The 25,318-nt window shown below is 37.3% G+C and overlaps 2 protein-coding genes across 2 annotated transcripts; both read right to left on the bottom strand.

The window, feature by feature from the left end:
- Positions 1-1,256: 1,256 nt before the first annotated feature.
- On the bottom strand, positions 1,257-10,155 carry plaat1l.2 (phospholipase A and acyltransferase 1l.2). The gene is made up of 4 exons (XM_084721962.1): positions 10,034-10,155; positions 9,306-9,426; positions 5,628-5,926; positions 1,257-2,952 (listed from the first exon to the last, which is right to left on the bottom strand). Exons 1-4 carry the CDS (start codon positions 10,049-10,051, stop codon positions 2,854-2,856), a joined length of 537 nt encoding a protein of 178 aa, XP_084578088.1. The 5' UTR covers positions 10,052-10,155; the 3' UTR covers positions 1,257-2,853.
- A 1,606-nt stretch (positions 10,156-11,761) lies between these two features.
- On the bottom strand, positions 11,762-23,965 carry LOC146326214 (troponin C, slow skeletal and cardiac muscles-like). Its single transcript, XM_084721964.1, has 6 exons — positions 23,835-23,965; positions 22,660-22,690; positions 16,220-16,366; positions 15,948-16,062; positions 15,649-15,785; positions 11,762-12,216 (listed from the first exon to the last, which is right to left on the bottom strand). The coding sequence occupies exons 1-6, from the start codon at positions 23,856-23,858 to the stop codon at positions 12,185-12,187; spliced, it is 486 nt and encodes a 161-aa protein (XP_084578090.1). The 5' UTR covers positions 23,859-23,965; the 3' UTR covers positions 11,762-12,184.
- Positions 23,966-25,318: the final 1,353 nt, after the last annotated feature.

Below are 25,318 nucleotides of genomic sequence, written 5' to 3' on the forward strand. Positions count from 1 at the left end.
AGGCCGCTGTTAGTCATGTGAACCACGTCCTAACCTGGGAAATGGGGCCATCCGAGAAGTAATGATAAATTAATTTATTTTTACGTCTTAAGTTGACCGAACATGTCTTTTTAATGGGTCCATTTAATAGAAAATACCATGTTAACGCGTCAAATTAATAGAAAATACCTTGTTAAGACGTCCCTATCTCATAAAATACCCTGCTAACATGCTCATATCCTAAAAATACCCTGTTAACTTGCCAGTGTATTAAATATTTCCTTGTTAACATGTCCATATCATATAAATACCTTGTTAACCTGCAAATGTATTAAAGATTACCCTGTTAACAGATCCATATCTTATAAAATACCCTGTTAACGTGTCCATATCATAGGAAATGCCCTGTTAACACATCTATATTATAGAAATACACCTTCAACACATCCATGTCATAGCAATACCCCGTTAACAAGTCCTTTTGACTGACTTGACTGACTAACTTGAAAAACAGCAAACAGACCAAGTGTGCACCCAAACTTAGAATGCATCATGCATGTTTATCTGGAGCTGATAAATGTTGGATGTTTTTGGTGAGGGGGAATCAATACATTTGAAAAAACATGATTTTATACAGGATGTGTGTTAGTCAAAGTCCAGCATTTTTCAGCAGTGTTACATCTGCAGTCAGGACGATGGCAGCCTGCTCCAGGCACAGAGAAACATCAACTGAGTTCTTAATACTGAACATAGAACTTCAACACATAGAACAGAGTAAACCGAACTGCTCTCCTCTCAAAGCCAATCCTAAAAACAGTCCAAGCATCTCTGTATACACAAGCTACTGTCTTTCTACACATCCTCTTATAACGGGTCTCATGCAGCAACATTCTCTCTTATATTTTCATTTAATTTTCTATTATAAGGAAAATAAGAGAAGGCAACTCCAGATGCACCAAATATTCTTAACCACCCAAATCTGTTCTTACCCAGGTGTGCTGATTGATGAATCCCACTTGATCATAAGTTGGAGGGGTGTGGCCAGTTGTTTGTTATTAGCATAGGCAACACACCCTAAACACAGTGGATGAGAGCAGCCATACGTCACATCCCATGACCACACCCCCCTCCGGGTGAAAACAAGCACTGTAAAAGTGGCCAGTCAGTGTGTGTGTTTGTGTCAAACTCTTCATCGTAGGCTAATTAATGATGTTACTGAGTACATGACGTGTGCTGATTGTGTCTGTGGATCAAAGTCAATCAGAAAAAACTCTTAGTGATGGTGGAACTTAAGTTTTTATTGTTAAAAAAAAACAAAAAAACATAGGCCTACCTTAAAATATCTATTTTTAGAATGGAGTTTAGTTTAACTGTACCCAGATATCAAGTGACATGTCTAAAATACATTACCTTAAGATGAAATAAGGTAATAGGTTGTCCATTCTGATGGAGGCAGACTGAAAAGGACTCCTGTTTATTCCCTTTTTTCACGTAACAATGCTGATCATTGATTGGCAAAGACATAATAATTGCTCACTTGACTGGCCAGAGGATGTGGGCTCCTAAAAGCTAAACAGCAATGCCGTGCTCTTATTTTATGCATTTAAACTGGCAAAGACCCCAGAATTTTTTTGACAGTGAAATCAGAGTGGTTGCTTTCACCCAAAATGGGGTGGGGGTATGACGCAGATGGGTTGCTCTCGTCCATATAAGGGCAAATACTGTGGCACATAGACACTGTGATAAAAAACTGCTAGAAAAACTAAAGCCACAGTGAAAACTGCACTAAGGTATCAGCAGAGAGATACAAAGTAAGTGACAGACTGAAAGCATTCAAAATGAAGACTTCAAATTAAATGAATTTACTTTTAATATTTCTTTTATTTATCAAGTGCTTGGTGATAAAGGAAAAGAATGTTTTTATTATTTTTGCCAACCAATTGGGGCTTAAAGAAAAAGCTTTATATATATGTTTTTACATTTTATTTAACAAGAGTATTATTTATTTAAAAAATGTATTTATATTTCTATATTTTATATTTTGAGTTGTCTGATGTCTTTTTATTACATTATGTCAACTTATGGGCTCCATATGTCAAATTATTTGTTTTGTCCAACCAACAGTCAAAAGTCTCTAAAGTATTAAACTTAAGATGATATAAAAGAAATAAAAGCAACAATTTTGTGAATATATACATGCTAATTATTACTGTTAAAAATTATAATCTATAGTCGTTAAATATTTAAACTTGTGTTTCCTTGCATTGGACAAACAATTAGTGGACTGTGAAAACAACAGGTTTTTCTCTTGGTAAGAGTGCTCTTGACCACTTGTAAAATGTTCTCTTACATTTTTATTTCAAGAGAAAGGCAAAAATTATTGATGAATCCCAGAAATCAACAGGTAATAACAAAATAAGGGCAAATCATGGATATGATCAAAAATTTAGTAGTAAATGGTTTCCGTTTTCAAAGCACAGCGGTTACAGAAATATCTGAATAGTGTTGTGCAAATTGTTGTTCTGAAACAGTGACTCTTGTGTCAAAGAGGACCCCACTGGTCATAGCAGTCTGCATTAGCAGAAAGTTAATTGAATAATTAGAAAGTTTTTTTTTTAAACTAACCATACTGTATTACAATACTGTTCTATATTTCTAAAGAAAATATTAATTGGTAATGAAAAGAACAGTTTTGTAATGCTACTGTACATATTTTCTACTCTATTATTAACAAAACAACAACAACAACAACAACAATAACCCTGCTATACAGAAGGCCTAAAAGAAAATCTTGAACATTTAAATTGCCGTGATTCCCAAATAGGTCATATTGTTCGTTACAGGTTGTTCATATTTCTATACCAGTCAATGGACTCATTCAGAAAGGTCTTGAGATGTTTCTTTGGATGAGACAATGTTGCTGAAGGTTGCAGTTGCGTCCTCACACTCTACATTCTTGGGTCTTATTGGAATCTACAGGAGGAAAAACAGAAGAAAACTCTCTTAGTGGTCGTCAGTGGCAAGCAAGGTCCTAAAAATGCATTTCAGGCCACTTAAAGCAGTGCACAGATATTATTTTTATGTTATTTTAGCAAAAACATAATCACTGTCTGGAGCAAACCTCATAGTCATAGTCATACAATCAATGCTACTGGTTTTCCTTTATGTCTGACAGTGTTTTTTTAAATATATAAATATCTAACTACTAACACTGACTAAGCAACATGCAATTCATTTTAAAACACAGGATTGTGAACATAGGACTTTTTTGCCCCATAGTGATGATAATCTATTAAATTGTGTTCACATACAAACCAAAGCAAATTTTTAGTAGCTTATATACTAAGTTAATGCAAATTCACATCATTCAAGGCAACCAACACAAATATATATATGGAGAGAGAGAGAGAGAGAGAGAGAGAGAGAGAGAGAGAGAGAGAGAGAGATACATATATGCATATAACAGTGTTTTTGCTGAGTGTTATATGGAGAGCACCATGCGGCACAGAGCAACAGAGCCATTGTTCAACAACACATTGTTGCTGAGAGCTGGGGAGCTTTGGAGAAGAGAGCCAGCTAGCGGTTACTAGCGGTTAGCTAGCTGCTCATTAGCTGACATCTATATTCCAGCCATTTGGGGCAAATAACTTGCTCGAATCACACAAATATCCATAAATGTTTCCAAAATTATCCTGTGGTTATTCTTGAGTGAGTAACAGTGTGTTCGCAAACTGACATTACTTGTGATAGTTTGAACACAAATTTGCATCGCATTAAACTTTGCATCTGTTCAGATCATTGCATCAACTTTGTAAGTGACCTACTAGTGTTGCTGGGTATACCAAAACATAGGCACTTTTTCTATGCCTAAAACAGTTTGGTATTAGAATTTGTTCAGTACTTGCTGTGGGTCAATATTAACATGTTCACACAGAATGTGAAGCAAAGTTTCACCTCATGCTGGGACCCAGGGTGTGAGTTTGGCTGAACACTCAGACATTCCAATTCTTTCTGTTATTTCCCTCCAGTCTCCTTTTTTCCCCTCCTCTCTTGGCTTGTCTGTGCAGTCATTAAGTTCATCAGAGCAGAATCTGATATGACTCCCAGTGGTTATTCCCTCAGAAACTCCTGTGCTTCTTCTGGCTCTCTCCCCCAAAGCTCTCAGGAGCTCAGCAGCTGTTTGTTAGCTGGTGGTGCAAAACCCCACAATATGTGTAATTTCTTTGCTCAAGTTGTATATTTTCAACTCACAGTTAATGTTTTCTGCTACAGTGCATTAAGCACAAGTTATTTGGGGTTTTTGTTTTGATACTTTTTTTTTTTTTTTAACTTTTTTATAGTTAAAGACCATAGAACTACTAACACTCACTACACATCACTTTAGCTTATAGTGTCTGACAACAGCCAGTAAAAAAGGCTCACAGGCTCCCACTAAAATTTTAGAGAATGTAACATTACCATTAGTGAAATTGTGATTGGGTTGTGTTAGTGTGAAAATGTGCTGTTGGTAGAATCATGGTTTATAGTTTTACAACTTGTCATATAATAATACATGGGCATTGTGCAGGGCAGTTGTAATACATACGTATTAAAGTAAAATGAAATAGTACACTCTGTGAGTGTCATGGTTTTGTCCATTATTATTATTATTATTATTATTATTATTATTATTATTATTATTATTATTATTATTATTATTACCATTTGTAAGGTTACATGACTCTGAAACTGAACTTAAGTGGTGAAAGGTTCTGTGTCAGAGTTTTCACCATCTGGGAGGCTTGTTTAATGTTCATGGCTTCCTTCAACCACTGTGGGGCGCTGTAGGATTCAGGCATGTGAGGTGCTGCAAATACAAGACACAGCCCCAATTTGCATATGCCCATGATGCATTGCTGAAAGTTTAAGTTTACTATTTTATTTTCCAAAATACAAATGTTACATTTTGTTGGTGTTTTTAATGTATAGTTGTTGGTGTCTGTGAGGAGGTGGGGACTATTGTCTCCAGTGCAGAGCATACTCTGTAAAAAAGTAAAGGCAATGCTCTGATTTTTGTTAGATGTTGAAGAGAAGGGAAACACATGGCATGTGCATATCCAAAATACAGGCACAAGTGCAGTTTAATTAGTGTGGGAATCAATAGCAGAATTGAAAATATAAATCCTTTATTATGGTGTTGGAATTCTAAAGTAGAACCAGATCTCGATGTGCATCCCTACTTTTGTGGACATTATGTTTCTGATCAAGTATCGAGTCTTGAACTAGTATTGTTTCACTCCCAGGTATCGTTTTGGTATCAAGAACTGTGATAGAAAACTTGGCATTGGTTATCAAATAAAATATAAATAACCAGAATTTTGGTATCATCACAACACTATAATCTACTCAGGTGAAACATTTGCTTTGCTGTCTGCGTGAACAGACAGTTGTCTGTTAAGGTGTAAAAACAGATGCCAGCCTTGTGGATAAATGTGGGCAAAACTGACATACAATTGACAGTTTCATTGGTCTCATGTGGCCAAACTGCAGTTGACTGTTGACTGCTTAAATCAAAATGTAATTTGAATGGACACAATCATTTATGTATTACAATTAACAAAAAAGTAATAAGGAACACTGCAAGATTTCTTACAGTGCCAAATTCATACCTGGTTGCACACAGCTTTTCCGTAGCGTATAAACGTGGCAAAGTGTTCACAGTTGAGATTGAAAAGGTGATATGGGAAGGTCTGATCAAGCAGGGTGTCGCGCCGTAGCCTCATATCCTCAGGTGCTGATGGTGTGAAGTCATGGCGGTTGTTACTGATCAAGACATGGGCTCCATATGGGACATTCACCTCACCTAGAGGCACTCTGCGGATCTTGGTTGCCCCAATAAGAAGGTCCCCACATACATTGAATACTGATTGCAGGGAATTGCGTATGGTGCTCATCAGCTGCCCCTCGTCTAAAGAAAGGGGAAAATTTACTGTCAGGATGTGCAACACTTTGATACACAGTCTCAGTTTTCAGTCTCTATGAAGAAATGTCTGAAGATTCTCAGTCATCCAGGTCATGGTATTTGTGTCAAGGTGTTAATAACCCCACAGAGGTTATGAACTCTAGAGTATGTCATCATGTGATTAATACAGTGAATTTAAAGAGGACTTTAAAGTATCTACTGTGTGAAAACAGGAGGTATTTTCAGGCTATTTGTAACTTTCAAGTCTCCAATAGCAGAATCCTCAAGATAACAGGAAGATACAAAGGTCTGGAAAGGGTTAAAAGGTGTTGTACCTTATGTAATTAAAATGGGGAATGAATATCATATTTTTTAAAGTTCAATCATTGTTGAATATAGAAGGAAGTACCTGCCTGTTTTAACTCATATTATTACTGCAGACAGATAAATAAGGAATAGTAGGTAAATTAGGTGTTTTTTGAGCAATGATCTGCCTTTATTTAAATGACTGAGTTTGTGATATGGATCTATTTTGGTCATTTACCATTATCTTGTTGCTTTGTTTTATGTTTGCACTGTATACCATGTTGTGTGTCTATAGTAATAAAATAATACTGAAACTGAAAATACCTGGAACTCCCCACTAGTCAGTTAAAACTAAAGGAACATTTTGGATGGAAACATCTTCAGGAACATAAGAAAGTACAGTTGCTTACAATAAACCTTAGCAAATCCATGAAGAAATATGTATCCTTTAGCTTCACGGTGAAATAGCACCACAATACACCAAACAGCCATGCTCTCACAACAATTTATAAGCTGTCAATACTGTTATATAAGAAGCAGTACTACTTTTAGTTTTTCACTGAACAATAACTGTAATCAGAAAATGAATCACTGTATTTTTCTGTCTTCTGTACTTCATACAGAGGCCATCATTATTATTATTACTACACTGATGATGTGCAATTTTAAAGACATCAATGTTCTGCAAAGAGGACCTTTGTACATTTAGGGAAGTGAATTCTTTGAAGTTGCCTTAAAGGAACAGTTCACCACCAAATCAAAAATACATACAGTATTTTTCCCCTGGCATCTAATGCTAGATTTTTTTTTAGCATTAGCTGCAGAGTTTGGGAGATTTTGTTTGATATTTGAACCATGTTTCTACTACAAAGAAAGCAGTTCCTACATGAAAAGAAGAGACTGGTTTTGAATTTTTCCCAAAGACTGGATCAAGACCCACAGGTGGGTCACAGGAGATTTTATTTGGGTCCCCAAATAAATAAAAGGCGATGGAAGAAATTCTGCAAACTTATAAATCTTTTAAAAATGCATATATTGATTTCTACATGCACTTATTTTGTCTCATTTATGAAGCATGCTAAAATGTCCTGTGTTGTTTTCCTGATGACAGGAAACAAAAACAATGAGATAGTGTGTTAATTCAGCCTAAATGAATTAATTTCTCATTTTAACATGTGTATGTTTCCAATAAAGCATCAAGATAATATAGGGTGAGGCAGAAATGGCAGTAACAATGGTCAGGAATGTTCATTTATGCATGGAATTAACTCATTTATTGACAAGGTTTACTGTTAGTTGGATCACGACAGATTATCATTTTTAAAAAGCAGGTCCCCAAGGAAAAAGTTTTAGAAACACTGATTTAGACCCATTATACTGGAGAGAAGGCAGACATCTCCATGGCTGATATCTCTAAAACTCTAAAACTCACACCAAAAGAAATTCTACCAGGATGAATAGCACTTTATGCCAGGAGGAAAAACCTACTTTTCATTTTGGGGTAAAATGTTCCTTTAAAGTGATTCTTTTAAGTGTTACAGTCAGTCGCTTCATCCAAGGTGAATGGCACTGTGTGGGCACTGCAGCAAGTTCTGGCAGGCAAACAAAATGCTGTATCCTATTCCACTAGCAGGACTTTTTTCTTGTTTTTTTCTTTTAGCTGTGAACACACCATATTACCTGTAACAACACGATAACCTCCTTTTTCATTGTACTATAGTGCCAGTGTATGTCTTTACATCTTATCTAGGAAATGGTGCATTTGTCACAATCTATTTCCATAGTGGATGAATAAAATGGATAAATTGACTGTTGGTTTGGTTCTACACATGACATTTGTAGGCAAGAAAATAAAACATTTATGAATTGTTTGCCATTAACAGGAGGCACTTTTGGTTTGTGAAAAATGCCTTGGCTGTTGTTTTTCTTCACTTATCTTCTGGGAAAAGGTTGCAGAACAGCTGTGCCAAAGCTCATTTATAACAACACACTAACATTTACAGTATGAAAGATTTGTGTAAGTATCTATTATTTGTTTTAGGATTGATTTTAAGTTTTTACTCAGAACTGTTAAAGCCATGACTGACCTGGCCGAAGAATACACAGTATATCTGACCTCCTGTCCCCTGAACAACAGGGACATTCTGACAGTTCCCACCTCATGCTTTAAGACTAAAGGGACACAAGCACTTGCTGTCAGGGCTTCTTGTATGTAGAACTCCAGCACACTATCTTCTTTCAAATCAGTTATTTTTAATCGAAAGGCTGTCTTAACTATTGAGTTGCTGTGCTTCAGTCTGCTTTATTTTAAGATTTAATTCACCCATTGTTGTTACATTTTATCCTTGGTGTATTAATGGATTTTAATTATTCATGGTTTTTAAGTTGTATTCCTGTTTTAGTTTTTATACCTGCATGTTTATATATATGTGTATTATGAAACGATATACTAATTATATATTAATTATATTAACCAGTATTACAGTCATTGGTTAAAGCTCATACCTTTTAAAGGGCACTTTAAGAAAGAATGGTGTTACATATATCAAAGGGTAGACCTACCCCACCACTGAATTCAAAAACATGTAATCAACCAACCAGGCAAGTGTTCCAGGGCCAAGGGCCTCCAGGAGCCCTGGTACCAGCATCACTGTATGTCTTTTGATTTGTAGTAAATGAACTTTTTGCAAATTTGTTCTCCAAATTTCATGTTATGAGCAAACTACATCATAATATCAAATCCTTCACAACAGAACTCTTAAGAGAAGATGATATTGTCCAAAGTATTCTTCTACTTTTTCTTCATAAAGGTAGTCATTAGGATTGTCTGAGCTGTTCATAAATACATCAGGATGTCAGATACCAAGTTTTGCATTGGTGAAACTCCCCGAGTACAGCAAAACAATGAAAAGAACGAGAAAAAATAAGGAAATACAGACAGAGATACAGCCACCACCACACATTTCTAATAGGTCATGAGTGATGATTGAAATTGATTATGTAATATAAATTTATACATTATTTCTGTTTTTCAGGAAAATGTTGCAGATTATACCTTGACAATTATACCTCTCCTCACCTGCAACAGCAAAATGGATTACATATCCATCTTCATCATACACTCCCCAGTGTGAGTACCCGATGGGGTAGGAAAATTCTATCAAGTCTCCAAATTCTGCAGTGGCCACAATTTCTGCAACCTACATAAAACAGACGACAGTGAAGAGCAATAAGAGAGGCAGTTTCTGACAAGTCTCCACCCTGCTCTCCACACCCAGTTCATTCTGAGAGCAGGTTCAGCTGCATTACACTCAGCTCAGGTCAGAGCTGCTTTCACAAGTAACGTAGTAATCGTAAATACCTTGTTGTTGTTTGTTTGTCATGCATGCATTAACAGTCTCAGAATCAGAATCAGAAATACTTTATTGATCCCCTGGGGGAAATTGTTCAAAATTTCAATCTGAATAACATCTACTTCTTGTTCCTATAGAAGCCGACTGCACTTATTTAAGTTGATCTGGACAAAAGTATCTGTTCAATGAATGCAATGTAAAGTCATGTAATCCTGCAGCATGTATTTAACAAAGTGTTTTGTATGGTGGTTAAAGTCACAGTTCCATTAGCTGAAGTCACGTTACTGTAATAGCATACTCTATGACCTCACACTGTTAACTTTACATTACTTATAGTCTGATTTATTAAGAATACAGCTGCGGCTGATCTTAATGCTAGAAAATTATAAATGAGCAGATCACAGTGGAAATATTCTTGATATTCAGAGCGAGTCTTTATGTTGTTGATTCTTACCTGCTCCTCATATCCCATGGCTGAGTCCCTGTGAGTTAGTGTGAGGACCGTGGTAGCTGTTGTGAGGCACTTTGCACCGACAGGGTGTGTTGCGTGCAAATCTGGTTTGGACTGTTTGTTGCTATTTAAGGGAAAAGAAAGACAGCTGATTGGCTATTACATTACCACAAGGGTGACATAATAATACTACATAATACACAATAATTCATACAAGAATAACACATAAAGCTATACGTTTCTTTTATTTGCACTCAACTGCTTTGTTCTTATACCTACCTATCTACAGCTACAGATTTGCTTATATCCTGTGAACCCTCTAGAACCCTCAGGTCTTCTGGTGGTGGCCTTTTAATTATCCCCAAAGTTAGAACAAAATCCCACGGTGAGGTGTCCTTTATTACTATGGTCCACACCCGTGGAACAGCCTCAAGACCTTTCTTTTATCTTGGCTTTTAATTAAACGTTATCTCTTAATTTATTGTGTATCTATGTATTTATTTATTTTTATTCATCTGTTTTTCTAGCTGGCATGTTCTTCTGTTCTATCCACTGATCATTAACTTATTTTTTTAGTTAGTCAGTTCCCGTTTTTAATGAGTGCTGTTCTTATTTTAGTCTTCACCATTACAAAGTCTTTGTTTTGTGTGTATGCATGTATGTGTATTAGGTTGGGGGGTATTGCTTTATTGTTTTTATTGTGTGAAGCGCTTTGTGTTGCATATTGTGTTTGTATGAAAAGTGCTACATAAATAAAGTCTGATTGAATGAGACCCTTTAAAAGTTATCTTTATCTCTACATAGAAAAAGCTTTTTTTTCAGTCCTGGTCCTATAGAGATTTTAGAATTGAAGAACAGTATAGTGATTCTTCTCCACGACTTAATTTCTAATTTCTTTTTCTTCTTCTCTCTTTCTTTTGTCTTCTTCTTCATTGGTTTTTATTTTCAAAGATGACGGGAGGATTAAGAAAAGAGCAACAGACCTGCCAGAGAAAGAAACCTTGTTAATGTGAAGCATGTGTGTGATAATTGTTGAATGGTATGCAAAGAATCCCATATGGAAAAGAAAACACACACACAAAAAAAACTCTGGTACTGGTCTTTTAATAATAATTTTGTTCTTTCTATCTATTTATCATTATTAACTGATTTAACTGAATTGTTTTCCCTTTACCTTTAACTTACTGTTTACCCCCACAGAATTTTTATTTATTGATTGATTTTATTTATTTATTTTGAGTTTTTATCCTGCCTCTGGTGTTTCCACACTTACGATAGTGTTTCCTCATCTCAGTTCCTGTTTTGAATGAGTGCTCTTCTTATTTTAGTTCTGTATTTAATTACAAAGTCAGTAATGTGTGTGTGTGTGTGTGTGTGTGTGTGTGTGTGTGTGTGTGTGTGTGTGTGTGTGTTTGTGTGTGTGTTTAATGAAATAAAGTCTGATTGATTTATTGATTGGTAGGGTAGTAAGACAATATCAATGCATATGACTGACTTGACCTTACCAATACTTAAAACTGTGTGTTGTTAGATCATGATTCATGTTAAGATTATTGGCTTTGGTGTATTTTGTTTTGCTTAAACCCACAGCTGCTAGATAGCAGTGTTGTTATCTATCTTCACTATTCTGATTGCAAAAAAGTAAAACTTTATACATGATATTTCATGTATATGGTGGTGTGGTCTTTATAATTTGACTGTTTTCTGAAAACTAGATTAAAGAAAAAGCACTTTGGTTTCAGTATTTTAATATATTACAGTATACTGAATCATAACCGCTCTTGTAATACATATCTTATCACCAGATTCTTCCAGATTCTTGCCAACACACTATATCATTATGACAGACAAAAGATGCAATTATGAAAATCTTTTTAATGAAAATAGTATTTATATTTGACACTTTGATTTATCATTACTATCAGAAATAATTGCATTTGCAGACAGGCAGAGATCCATCAGCAAACCTTCCAGGGACTCAGTGGGGTTGTTTTAGAAGTAATTGACAGGACAGGTTTTTGCTGAGGACAGGGTTATTGTTTGAATGTAAGCAGACAAAGGTGGAGACATGTCTTCAAGAATGGCCTTAGATGATGATGCAGTCAATGAACAGATGCTGAAGATATTGCAGTGTGAGGCCTCCAGCTGAATCCTTTACTCAACACCCTTCATGAACTCCAGGAACTCTGTCAGAGAGAGTGCACAAAGTCAGAAATTACTTGAACAAGCAGCCGAAAAGTCATTCCTCCAAAGTGGAAACAAAGCTAACATATGCATGAAAACACAAGAAGCTGGGTGCAGAAAAATGGCAGCAGGCACTATGGACTGAGGAATCAAAATTTGAAATATGTGGCTTGAGCAGAAGGAAGTTTGTTCATCAAAGAACTGGAGGGAGCAGTGAAGTATGGTGGCGGTTCCCTGCAGGTTTAGCTGCATTCCTGCAAATGCAGTTGGGAATTGGGTAGGAATTCGTGGTCTCCTCAGTGCTGAGCAGTATTTATCCATCATTCACTACCATCAGGGTAGAGGTCTTCAAGGGTCCACCCAAACCATAGTATCTGAGACCGTGAGTCATTTCCAGACTGGCTCAGAGAAGACACAATTCGTGATCAGACAGCGCTGATCATGATGGAAGTACTGTGTTGTATGTTGGAACTTGCAATGTACAGCCACTGCAAGCAAAGTGCAGAGTGTATCTATGGCCACAAGGTGGTGCTAAATGACCAGTACAAGTGAGTGCTCCTGCTCAGGCAGTCAGAGAGCACAGATGATAACAAATTAGCGATGTTAGCAGCCAGTAACATTATATTTTCTTCATGCCCGGCCCAAATAGTCTGTAGAAACATCCAACTGCAGATTCACTGTTGTATTTGTTGTAAGTTGTCATCCACAGTCACTGCATTAAGCTCAGTCATCATCACTTGTGTAATGTAAGCAGTGGTATATACTGTTGTTTTTCAAAAAAAATTGTTTGTTTGTTATGTGTTCATTAATAAAAGCAAAAACAATATTTGCTGATAGTGTTGAATTTTTAAGTGCTCAAATATCACTATGCAGCATATATCAGTCAGGCTAGAGCAGTGGTTTTCTGGCATGCCCCCTTTTCAGAAGCCGAAAAAAGTTTGCACCCACCACCCCACAATTTTTTATCAATTATTAAAAAAAATTGGGGATGGAACTGAAAAGAACAGGATTTAAATGCTGAATATTTGAAGGTTAGCAAAATAGAATCACCAAACTCTTGCTTGCTTTGTTTCACTCTTTATTTCTCCCTGTACTTTGCCTCTCCACTATAATCCACTGATTTTGCTGTGTTCTTTCCAATTATCCAGTGACCATCGTAACCAAGGAATAGTAAACCCCTTTGCCACTTTTTTCTTTCTTCCCTCTCTCTCTCTCTCTCTCTCTCTCTCTCTCTCTCTCTCTCTCTCTCTCCCTCTCTCTCTCTCTCTCTCTCTCTCTCACTTACTGACTCTCACTAACTCTTATTCCCTACTTAATTGTTTCCCAGTTTTAATAACGCTATCCCTTAACCCCCTTGTCTTTGTATTGCTTCTCTACCTTCACATTGTAGTTTACATGCAAACACATACACAGGTTTCCCAAACTACCACCCCTAGCAGTAGTATCTGCTAGCCAATAACCTCTAGGCCTCTTTTTCTCCATTGCTGTTGTTGTTGTCACATTGTTTTGAGTGTTTTTTGTATTTAGACATATGGTTCTATTGTGTTGTATTATGTCTATTATCACACTGTCTCCTCACTTAATGTCCACACCTCGCTCTGTATTAATGCACACTGCAACAAAATTAAAAAGGAAAGAAAAGCTTTTGTCTCTCTGCTGTCATTTCAGTCTATGCAGCTGTCTACCCCCATCATCCAACAGCCACCAGTGTCAAGCCCCCCATCTACTCATTATTGTAGTTAAAAATTGCAAACAGTGAGAATTATCTTTATTGTGCTTGATACAACAAAACAGCACAGCTGACTATCAAATTTGTCATGACAGCAAGTGAGAGACTCTGACACTGAATTAGGGAGTGGACTTTACCAACTTTCTTGACAAGGAGGATGGATTATCTGCATCATAGCAAAATACAGGGGAGAGGGCTGCAAACATTATATAAGATAAGACAAAGATTGGTTTTGACAACTTATAAATGAATGTTAACTTGTTAATAGCAATCAGCTGTGAAATTGGGTTTTGGTTCTGAATGGGTCCAGGTCCCAGCTTTCAAAACATAGACAAATATGGGTTGGTTGTGGGTAGTGCAACCCACAAATTCCAGATTGTTTCGGGTACAAAATTTTGGACCTGTTACGACATCTAACTCTGGGAGGGGTCTGATTATCCCAGATTCATTCTGCAGCATGACAACAACCCCCTAAATATAGAGCCAGAGTCATAAAGAATTATCTTCAGCAAAAAGAGGAACAAGATGTCATGCAACAGATGGTATGGCTCCCACAGGGCCCCAATCTCAAAATCATCGAGTTAGTCTGGTGTTATATTAAGAGACAGAAGCAAGGTTTCCAAGATGCTTGGAACAACCTACCTCCCCCTGTAATCTGTGTGTAAGTGTACCTGGGAGAATTTGTTCTGTTTTAACAACAATGGTGGCCACTTTCTATCATCTGTACATCTTTATATGTTCCATAAGCTATATAATGTTGCCAGAGAATGTGCAATATGTACAGCAATTGATAGATTAATTTATCGTTAATGTTACCAATGATCAATTAAGGAGAGTGCGTACAATTTGCAACCTTAATAAAAACTACTCACTACATTGTTTTGAAAAGGAATCCCACTTTTGCACAGTACTAGTCTATCAGAGGTGTGGACTCCATTTACATGACTTGGACTCGAAGTCACAAGTTTGATGACTTTGGACTCAACTTGACAAAATGAGAAAATACTTGCAACTGGACTTGGACTTTAACATCAATGACTTGGACTAGAGCCTTTCGACATGAAAATACTTGATACCTCCACAGAAGGTCAAAGATTATAACATCAGTTAAATTATTTTGTGAATCCATGTCAATCAGATATCAGAGAACAATGAACATTATGTTACTGAGCTCCATTTAGGAAAAGTGAACACAAAGATTATTTTGTTTGCACACAAAAACTACATGATGGTCAACAAAAGCCAAATTGCAGAATGCAAAATGTTGCACAAAGAATTGAAAGATGAGGCTCCATCGTTAAAATTAAAACTCAAAACTCAAAGCTACATATATGTGGGCTTTTCAAGCATTCCACCAAAATAAACTGATTCAGAACCTGAAAGATTACTCTCAGGTGGAACCAAAATATAGCAGGTTACCATTCTTGATTATACTGGTTCCACTCAAAACTGGTGAAAAACAGCCTGGTTCACTAGATTACACCAAGTGTCCAAGAAACTTGAATGGAACCGGTTCAAGATCCAGAGCTAATCTGGTGGAAAAGAGCTTTCAGTGACAAACAGGAAAATGCTCATAGGTGCATAGATGTTTACTTTGAAGCACTTGTTATGTTTTCTGCAAACTTTAATTGCAAATGCAAAGTCTCTGCATGTGAACATTATTTGAGGTACATACTGTCGGTGTCTGCTGGACTGCCTCACGTACCGTCATAATCAATTTTCCCGTCATTGTTTTTGTCTCCATCCTTCATCAGCTCCTCAATATCGTCTTCCGTGATGGCCTCTCCAGTGGACTCCAGCATGGCCTTGAGCTCCTCTAAGTCTATGTAACCATCTCCATTCCTTAACACATGATAAAGGAATCAGTCTTTACACCATTTCTTTCTAACATAGTCAAGTTTTGGGTCATTTACAACATCATCTGCCAATCTACCAGTGGGAGTCAACACTGTTTTTTCTGCTGTGAACTGTGCAGTCGTGTGCGGTGTGTGAATAGAAACATACTTGTCAAACATGCGGAACAGTTCCGCCAACTCCTCCTCTGATTTTCCTTTGCTCTCCTCCTTCATGCAGCGGACCATCATAACCAAGAACTCATCAAAATCCACTGTGCCGCTGCCTGTGAACATACAACAACATATGAGGAAGACTCCATGTCTCTACGTCATATCAAACTCCAGTTTTCCCATTAAACTAGTAATAGTGTTCATGTGAAACAAAAATGTTTCTGGTGTCTACAGTACAGTGATGTGACAGACTGAATGATGCTGACATACCATCTTCATCCACCTCATCTATCATCTCCTGTAACTCCTCAGGGGTTGGATTCTGTCCCAGCATCCTCATCACCTTCCCCAACTCTTTGGTGCTGATGCAGCCGTCCTCTGCATCCTGGATGAAGATGTCAAAAGCGGCCTTGAACTCTGTAAAGGAAACAGCAGCTGTTACCGTCTGACAGGGAGACACTGTAGGTGTTTAAGTTACTGATGACTACAAACAGAAGAATCCATCCAAAGTATAATAAGCAAACAATTTACAAGCAGGGCCAGCTAAGTCCTTTTGGGACTCTACACAACCTGAATTCAGTATTTCTTTGTTCTGCAGGTCTTTAATTTCCTAATGATTTATATTCCATGAAAAGAATTATAATTTGGTTCTAATTACACAGAAAGCAGGTATTGTATTGAAATAACTCAACTTCAACTCAAATAAATATTCATTATTCTTTTATTATTAGAAACTTTATTCTGCATATAAATATTAATATTTTATACACCTTTTAAGCTAAGCTGCTGTGACAAACTAAATAACTCTCCATGTTAGCTTAGCAACTTATTGGAATTCAGAGATATTTCAACTATATGTATTTTATCTATAATTAGTAAAACTACCACAAATTAAACTGAGGAACTAAATAAGGAAATGGAAGTCCTTTGTTTTGTTTTTTTTCCAGTGTTTGTGGTTCAACCACACGCAAAGAACCATTAAGACACATGATAAAAAATTTGTCCCTGACTCACTGCAAGATAGGGCTATAACTGTTACATCCTGTTTGCCTGGTATACAAATGGCAGAGCTAACGTTAGCGTTGGATTTAGCTAAGTTCATAAACTATATGATTCACAAATTATGGCCTGACGTGACTGTTCACACTTCACCATGCATTACATTTAGATCTAGTGAGATTGTAGTTTGTTTAAATGTTGTGTTATACAGTTTGGGGAAACATTTCTCCGGTTGTGTCTGGAAGGGAACCCTTCATTTTAGAAACTCTCGCAAGATTTGTGTTCGCTGCTCCTTCATTGTGACGTTGCACAAACATTAAAATGATTACTCTTGTGAGATCTTCTGCAGGTCTGGGGTTCCCTTCAAGACTCGACCATTAGCTGCTCTCTCCTTTGCTTGTGTCACTGCCAAACATCAGTGATCCCTTCTGCCTGCATCGTCACATACAGCGGTTATCTCATTGGTTGTGATTTGAGAGGTCAGAGGTAAATGAGCGCCAGCGCTTTCTCCATAGGAAAACAATGGGTCAGCCAGCACAGGACATTTTTTACCGCTGATCATGTGTAGGGGCCTTCAGTATCAGTCAAATAGAGCAGGAATTGTTTGAGACACAACTTATGTACACTACCGGTCAAAGGTTTTAGAACACCCCAATTTTTCCAGTTTTTTATTGAAATTCAAGCAGTTCAAGTCCAATGAATAGCTTGAAATGGTACAAAGGTAAGAGGTGAACTGTCAGAGGTTAAAAAAAAAAGGTAAGGCTACCCAAACACTGAAAAATAATGTACATTTCAGAATTATACAAAAAGGCCTTTTTCAGGGAACAAGAAATGGGTTAACAACTGAAAGGTGTTCTGCAGTAATGAAGGTAGATCAAGCCTTGAAAGTTGGCGCTACCAATTCTTACAGGTGTCCCAACTTTTCTTGATTCCTTATAACCCTCTCTGTCTGCATAAAAGTAGTGTTGGAACACACTGTGGTACCATACCCTCATGAGCATTATTTGAACAGTATTGCACGGCAGAAAGTAGTGTGTTGTTATAAAAATGGCGAGAAAAAGGCAATTAACAATGGAAGAGAGACAGATCATCATAACACTTAAAAATGTAGGTCTTTCTTAAAGAGAAATTGCAAAGAAAGTCAAGGTGTCAGTGAGTACAGTTTTCTTCACCATCAAAAGGCACTCAGAAACTGGAGGTAACTCTGACAGGAAGAGGTCTGGCAGACACAAAGCCACAACAGAATCAGAGGACAAGTTTCTGAGAGTCAACAGCTTGTGTGACAGGCAGCTCACAGGATGACAGCTTCAAGCACAGTTTAATAGTGGTCGTAGTAAACAAGTCTCAGTTTCAACTGTGAAGAGAAGACTTCGAGTTGCAGGTTTGACAGGTCGAGTTGCAGCAAGAAAGCCATTGTTAAGACGTCAGAATAAGAAAAAGACACTTGCCTGGGCCATGAAACACTGCCAATGGGCTACTGAAGACTGGAAGAAGGTGTTATGGACTGATGAATCAAAATTTGAAATCTTCAGTTCATCACACAGGATTTTTGTACGCTGTCAAGTAGGCGAGAGGATGGTTCCTCAGTGTGTGACATTAACTGTCAAACATGGAGGAGGAAGCATGATGGTCTGGGGCTGTTTTTCTGGATCCAGGGTCAGTGACTTGTACAGAATGAGAGGCACCCTGAACCAAAATGGCTACCACAGCATTCTGCAGCGCCATGCAGTAACCTCTGGTATGCGCCTAGTTGGTCAGGAATTCATCCTACAGCAAGATAATAACCCAAAACACAAGTCCAAGCTATACCAGAACTACCTTAGGAAAAAAGAACAAGATGGTATGCTTGAAAACATGGAGTGTCCAACACAGTCTCCAGACTTAAACCCCATGGAGCTGGTTTGGGATGAACTGGACAGAAGAGTGAAAGCAAAGCAACCTACAAGTGCCACACATTTATGGGAACTTCTGCAACAGAGTTAAGAAGAACTTTCTGAAGAATATTTGATTTCCATTGTAGAAAAAATGCCACGAGTGTGTCCAGCTGTTATATCTGCCAAAGGTGGCTACTTTGATGAGTCAAAAGTTTAGAATACATTTAGGTTTATAAATTGATTCCATGATTTATTTTTTAACTTCAATCATTTATTTGTTCTATGCTTTCATTTCAGAGTACAATGAGACACTAAACTGCAAAATTTTAAATAAAAAGCAGGAAAAATTGGGGTGTTCTAAAACTTTTGACCAGTAGTGTACGTACAATGAAAAAACATGATCCTTGTTCTTTTAAAGATTTTATTTACTCCTCTCTGACAGTAAACTGAATATGTTGGGGTTGTGGGCAAAACAAGACATTCGAGATCATCATCTTGGACTTTGGGAAACACTGATCAACATTTTTCATTATTTCCCAACATTTTATAGCCAAACAAGTATTAACTGATTAATCGAGAAAATAATTGCTAGTTGCAGCTCTAGTCCACAATGCTGCCTCTGCATTTGCCTCTTTCTCAACATTATCTCAGTACATTATTACGGCCTCCTCTTGTGTCTCCATGGGTGCTTTTCATTCATTAAATTGGTCTCCTTGTCTCCTCATCTCGCTTCCTTTCCTAGCATTGTAGCTCCACCCAGTGAGGAAATGAAAGAGGGATGCAAGAAATGAAAAATCCTCGTTCCACAGTGTCAGTCTGAAGGGATAATTCTAAAAATATTTCTTTGTTTTAAATATGTGGATCATTTAAACTTTCTTTTCAATCATCTAATATATGCATGGGTTTGTATTGTTTGATGACCAGTCAAAAAAAAGTTAAAGTCACCTTTATATCCTAAAGTATCAGACTCATCACGCACAGACTGACGGTGCATGATATTGCATTTCATCATGTAACTGTGAGAATAAACTGCAAAATTAAAATGATTTCATTGTGTTCAGGATAATGTGGAGTGCATCATTTATACGGCACACCCCTTAATTGATACACCAGTATATCCTCACTCTGAGCTCCTCCAGAAGCCTCATCTCTCCTCACTCCTCGTCTCCTCCAGGTACATTTAAGCAATTGGAAAATCCTTCCATCCGTCATGGTGGAGGGGAAACGACTTCCGGGTCAATGAAGGAGAGAGGAGACGAGGAGGCAAAATTCAATGTAATAAAAAGCACCTCATGCTTGCTGTTGTCAGAGACTTTTGTATCTTCTTTGGGGATGGGTGTGAGCAGCGCTCTCTAGTGGAGGTATTAATTAACAAGCATGACAACATAATGGACACATGGAAGTATGTGAGCAGTGATGGTTATATCATTCAAAATATGCATATCTATTTTCATATGTAAAGGGAGCATAAATGACCTTTAAACCTACCCAGTTTTTGTACCTAAACCTAACCAAACTGCAACTGCAACAACATGAACCACGTGTTACCAAGGCTCAAACAGACACTAAAGTGTGTCTTGTGTCTGTATGAGACGCTGAGGGGTGGTGACAAATCATCAAGCAAGTTGACAAGTTGGGATGAGAATGGGTTGCTCACCAATGATGAAATTCATGTGCAACCATAGCGCACTTATGGATGCAGAAAGTATAATACCTGCTTACCTGTGCTGTGTATGTATAAATCCATGGAGCTATCTGTGGTGCTGAAGTAGCAGACAGATTTCTAAGTGCTTCTTTTTCTCTTAGTCCTGCTCCTCTGTCAGTTTTGTCTTGGATCTATAATATTCAATAAGCTCCTCTTATTCAATGTCTGCTCTGTATTATTTTTCTAAATTGTACATTAATACTCATCCTCTGCTCTTCTCTTTCACACCTGTCAACCTACAAATGTGCAAAAGTTTTTTTGCTCTTTGATATTTGATATTTTTTATTTTCTTTGCACACCACTGGTATAATGTAAACAATTTCTTATAAAATAAAGTAAAAGTATAAAATATGAAGTTTGTCCAAACTTTTGACTGGTACTGTTTATACTCTTTATACTCAATTCTATACTCTGCTGAGGTATATATACTCTGTAGAGTAGTGTCGCCTTCATGATCAAGTGTCAAGTAACAGCATGTCATCACAAAAGAGTGAGAAGATCATAGACACACAGCTCCCTGTAGTATTCCTATAGTATTTCTATGATTATGCTTCTTTATTTCTGTTTTAGTAGATAACCATGTTGAAACACTGCAGATGATGAACTTTTATTCCTCTTATCCACCTCTGTCAACATGATAATAATTGCCTGCCCCTCCTCCTAATATTAATCCTTGTGGCACTCAGAGTTGCAGAGCAGAGACCTTTTATCACTCATGAACCAAATTTAATCCCTGGTTCCTTCAGTTAAAACACAAGTGTAGTTCTCGTGTTCCTCAAAAGGTTCCAGGAAAAGGGGTTGTCCTGTGGTGTTACAGCTGGATGATGAAATAAATCAGTGATATAGAGAGGGACATTCCTCTCTCAGGAGGCTCAGTGCCAAGTCTATGACAGGGACTTCATGGGTGTATGCAAGCGGTAAATGATCTCCTTTCAAAGGGGAATGCAACACTGACAGTCTGCATCTCTGATCCATTCACAATAATATAATAAAGAACAGTGTATGTGCTTATTTTATTTAATTGCTTTAAAACTCTAAAAATCTATTGCAGTAAGTTGCCTTGAAATTTTGAATTGTCTCAACTCTTTTTTTTAGTGTAGGTCTATGGCAAGCCCTCTTAACATTTAATCAGTAACCATAATAGACATTACAGATATCATAGATACGGAGTATTTAAATCTATGACTTACTCTAAGTCTTACTCATGTCAATGTACATTGTAGATATCTACAGATGTTCTTGCATTAGAGATATCATAAATGAAATACTAGATATCTACAATTCAGTTCTGGCTAGTCAAAATTAATTTATTGATATGTCAGCTTGTAATTGCTACTAGTTGAAAGTAATTTCATTTTAAAATACAGTTTTAACTAGTGAATATTATATTTCTATCTTTAACAATTGTATTCAGGATATCTACAATTCCTTTTACAACTAGTTGAAATTTATGTTTAGATATCAAAAAAAGATATTTCCATGAGTCAAACTGTCACTGCAGGTGGAAATGCAATACTTAATATTTGATCCATTTTGACAAACTGTCATTCTGACTGGCTTCAGGTCAGCCCTGATCAGATGTTAAAAGCAGGAAGTGCAGCAGGCTTTTAAGACAATTTGACACAGCAGCCAATTCATGTAATGACAGCATCACGTGATGCTCTGTGGCCAAAAAACTTTTTCTCATCAGCCAGTTCAGAAATCACGACCCTGTGCCTTAAAATAATCCACAGGCTGCATTATGAGCAGTTTCATGTAGGAACTACTTTATTTCTGCAGTGGAATCTACCAGAACTACTTTCACTCTAATAGAAAGAAAGTAGTTTCTACATGAACCTGCAAACAGCAGTTTCTTGAGTAACCAGCTCATGATTTTTCTTTTTTAAATTTCATTTCCCTTATATTGGAGATTATCTCCAAAACTCTGCAACTCACACCAAAACATCTAAATGGCTAAGTAACACTACAAGCCAGGGGAAAAACATGTATTTTGGATTTTGGGATGAACTGCCCCTTTAATACATCCATCTTATAAAAAGGGCTTGTCATAGGCACATCATAGGTAAGTGATAACGTGAGTAGTATCAGTTGTTAGTAATAATAATGGGTAATAGCAGTAAAAGTTCCCTCACCATTTTTCTGCTCCTCGGTCAAGTTCTCAACCTGAAAGGAAACAAAATCAGGATTAACACTGTGCGTATGTCACTGTGTTTGTCTGTTTAGAACTTCAGCTCAGCAACTAGACTGATAATCTTTGCAATGAATACAATGTAACACTGCCATCTTCACCTACTATTCTTGTTGTGTGGGTACAATGGTGCAGGGTGGGGTGGGGGTGTGTGGGGAGGGGAAATGTTTTAATAGCCGTCAGCTGTCTCTTCTCTTCTCTTCTCCTCCCTGAACTGTCCAACTGTTCTTTCGTTCTATTGTCAGACACATGAACTAACCCAGCAGCCTGTCACCCCGTCTGTCAAAAATTAAAGGACCACATTTGTTTGTTTTGTGCTGTCAGACAATCTGTAAAAATAAATAAATAAATAAATAAATAAACAAATGTATTACTGAATCTGTCTTTTATTCAAATAAAAAACTAATAATAATTCACTCATATTTTAAAAATGGAATTGATCTTTTAAAAAATCTTCCATGTATATAAATTCCCTCCAGGTTGTTAAAGCACTCATATCCTCCCCTGCAAAAAGTACCAAGGACACGACCTCTGTGTCTGCGTCAGAAGCTACGGCCCTGACCACAAGTACAAACTCAAATCACTTCCATTTTTAGAAATCCATCAATCTGCCCCTAAAATTTCTATTTTTATATAACAAAAATGTGTCCATCAAATACATACTGTAAAATATGTTCTGCTTAAATCATCTACAGACTAAAGTCAGTCCCAAAATGTGACAACCTATTCAGCGATCTTCATCACAGGGTATAATTCCTTTTTTTTTTTTTTTTAGTTCTGCATGTCGTATATTAATTCAATATAATCTAAACCCATAATAAAGCAGCACAAACTGTGGCCTCAAAAGATCTTCAAGTTGAATCAATATTTTATTTTACTCAAGTGTGTCTGTGTTTTTGCTCTTCAACTGTTGAACTTGACTTTGGAGTTACAGGAGCAGCTGTTAACAGCTGTCACAGAGGCTTCCAACTTTATCAGATCCATATGTGTCAACAGAAACCTCCCATATCACCTCATACAACACAGTGTTTGTTGTATGTTTCTATCTTTTTTTCTGATTATTGCATTCTTTAGAAAGTGAAGTATCATCAGACAGAGAAATGTTTTATCAGTACTCACCGCTGCTTTATATACGTCATCCATGGCTGCTGGTACTTCCCTTCCTCTAACACACCACTGCACTCAGACACGGGACAAATACAGCCAGCGATAACTGCCCCGGCCTTTATTGTAGGAGGAGTGTGGCACTAAAAAAGCTCCCAACCCATCCCGCAAAATCCAAGAGTGATGGAAGGGGGAGTGACAGAGAGATCTATAAATAGAAAACAACAGAAGCCAGCCAACAATAGTGGAACATGACAGCAGCACCTAAGTGGAGATGTTCTCTGTGGGGTTACAAGCTGTCTCTTAGCACTTTTCATCGGAGGTGGTTCCAGGGCTGGTTCGGTGCCAGAGCCTAATTTTAAACCACTTCTTTGCATTTCGACAGTTTACGAAGCAGCTCACAGCCCTGGAAACTGGTTCCAGTGTGGCACCAGCTCTTTGCTGGGCCAAAAGAGTAAGAACCACTACGTCAGGGACTGGGGGGCAGGATTATCACAAGCAACCAAAACGAGATGTGCACCATTGTGCCAGAGATTTTGAGGCAGGCTAAAAGTTGTTAATACATCACATTATTAATTTTTTTCAGGCCAGGCAGTAGCCATGAGATTCCCTATAGAGAGTGTGCTGTGGGGTGTTTTAGAGATGTGAGGGGCTGCAGGCTGGTGTTTCATCGTATTTAGTTCACCACCAGATCCTGTGACCTGCAGCATATGAGGAACTACTCAGATCTTTTCTTAAAAGAATTAAAATCAAAATGTCCATGTGGTGTTTTTCATGCGTTACAAGACATATAAGGAGCACAATAAGCAGTAATCACCCTGTCTGAGCATTTCTTGCTTTGATTCTGCAGTGAACAGGGCTGTCTCAAAAAAACAGATTCAGGCAGGCTGGGTCTATGACATCAGAGACTTAAGGAGCCAATCCTATTAATTGAGGGGATGGTGCTGCACATACCATTACTGGCGATGCCCAGATCACAAGCGAGAAGCTGGTTGTAGCTATTTGACCATCTAACAAGGCCTTCTGAAGAAGCACACCAACAGCTTTACAGCATTCTCTGCCATAAGCCAACTAGGACAGCTACAGCAAGAGATCGATGTTTATTTAAAGCTGGCAGGTGTAGCTAAAGCTACATACAGCTACATTTAACCACTTCTCCTTACCTGTCTCCTGTAATTGAAAAAAAATAGGCTAGGTTACAGCAGGATAAACTGTAAACTTTAAAACTTTAAACTTAAAAGAATAATAATAATCATTTATCTGTAAACTATGTCACTTCAAACTTTTAAGTTAAAATTAAGATTGATTGACTGCAAATCTTAAACTTCTAAACCTAGATTAAATTTAATTCTGTTGCACCACAACTTTAAACTCCATGTCATTGACAAGGTTTAAACTTGCAGCCTTTTTGAGATAGATAAAGCAAAATATTCAAGCTGTTTGAAAACATTTAAGGTACAGATTCAACCTGGTTGAGTTTTATGAAGCAGTGTCTCTTC

Source organism: Lutjanus erythropterus, chromosome 6 (genome assembly GCF_056507025.1).
Source record: "Lutjanus erythropterus isolate fLutEry1 chromosome 6, fLutEry1.hap2, whole genome shotgun sequence".
NCBI lineage: Eukaryota > Metazoa > Chordata > Actinopteri > Lutjaniformes > Lutjanidae > Lutjanus > Lutjanus erythropterus.

Excerpts from the sequence above, each read along its gene's own strand:
- LOC146326214 (XM_084721964.1), bottom strand. The coding sequence starts at position 23,858 with ATGGATGACGTATATAAAGCAGCG. Across the intron at positions 22,691-23,834 it reads ATGACGTATATAAAGCAGCG|GTTGAGAACTTGACCGAGGA; the intron begins GTGAGTACTGAT and ends GTTTCCTTTCAG. Across the intron at positions 12,217-15,648 it reads CGGGAAAATTGATTATGACG|AGTTCCTGGAGTTCATGAAG; the intron begins GTACGTGAGGCA and ends TCTCTCTGACAG.
- plaat1l.2 (XM_084721962.1), bottom strand. Across the intron at positions 5,927-9,305 it reads AATCCATTTTGCTGTTGCAG|ACGAGGGGCAGCTGATGAGC; the intron begins GTGAGGAGAGGT and ends CCCTTTCTTTAG. Across the intron at positions 2,953-5,627 it reads GAAAAGCTGTGTGCAACCAG|ATTCCAATAAGACCCAAGAA; the intron begins GTATGAATTTGG and ends TTCCTCCTGTAG.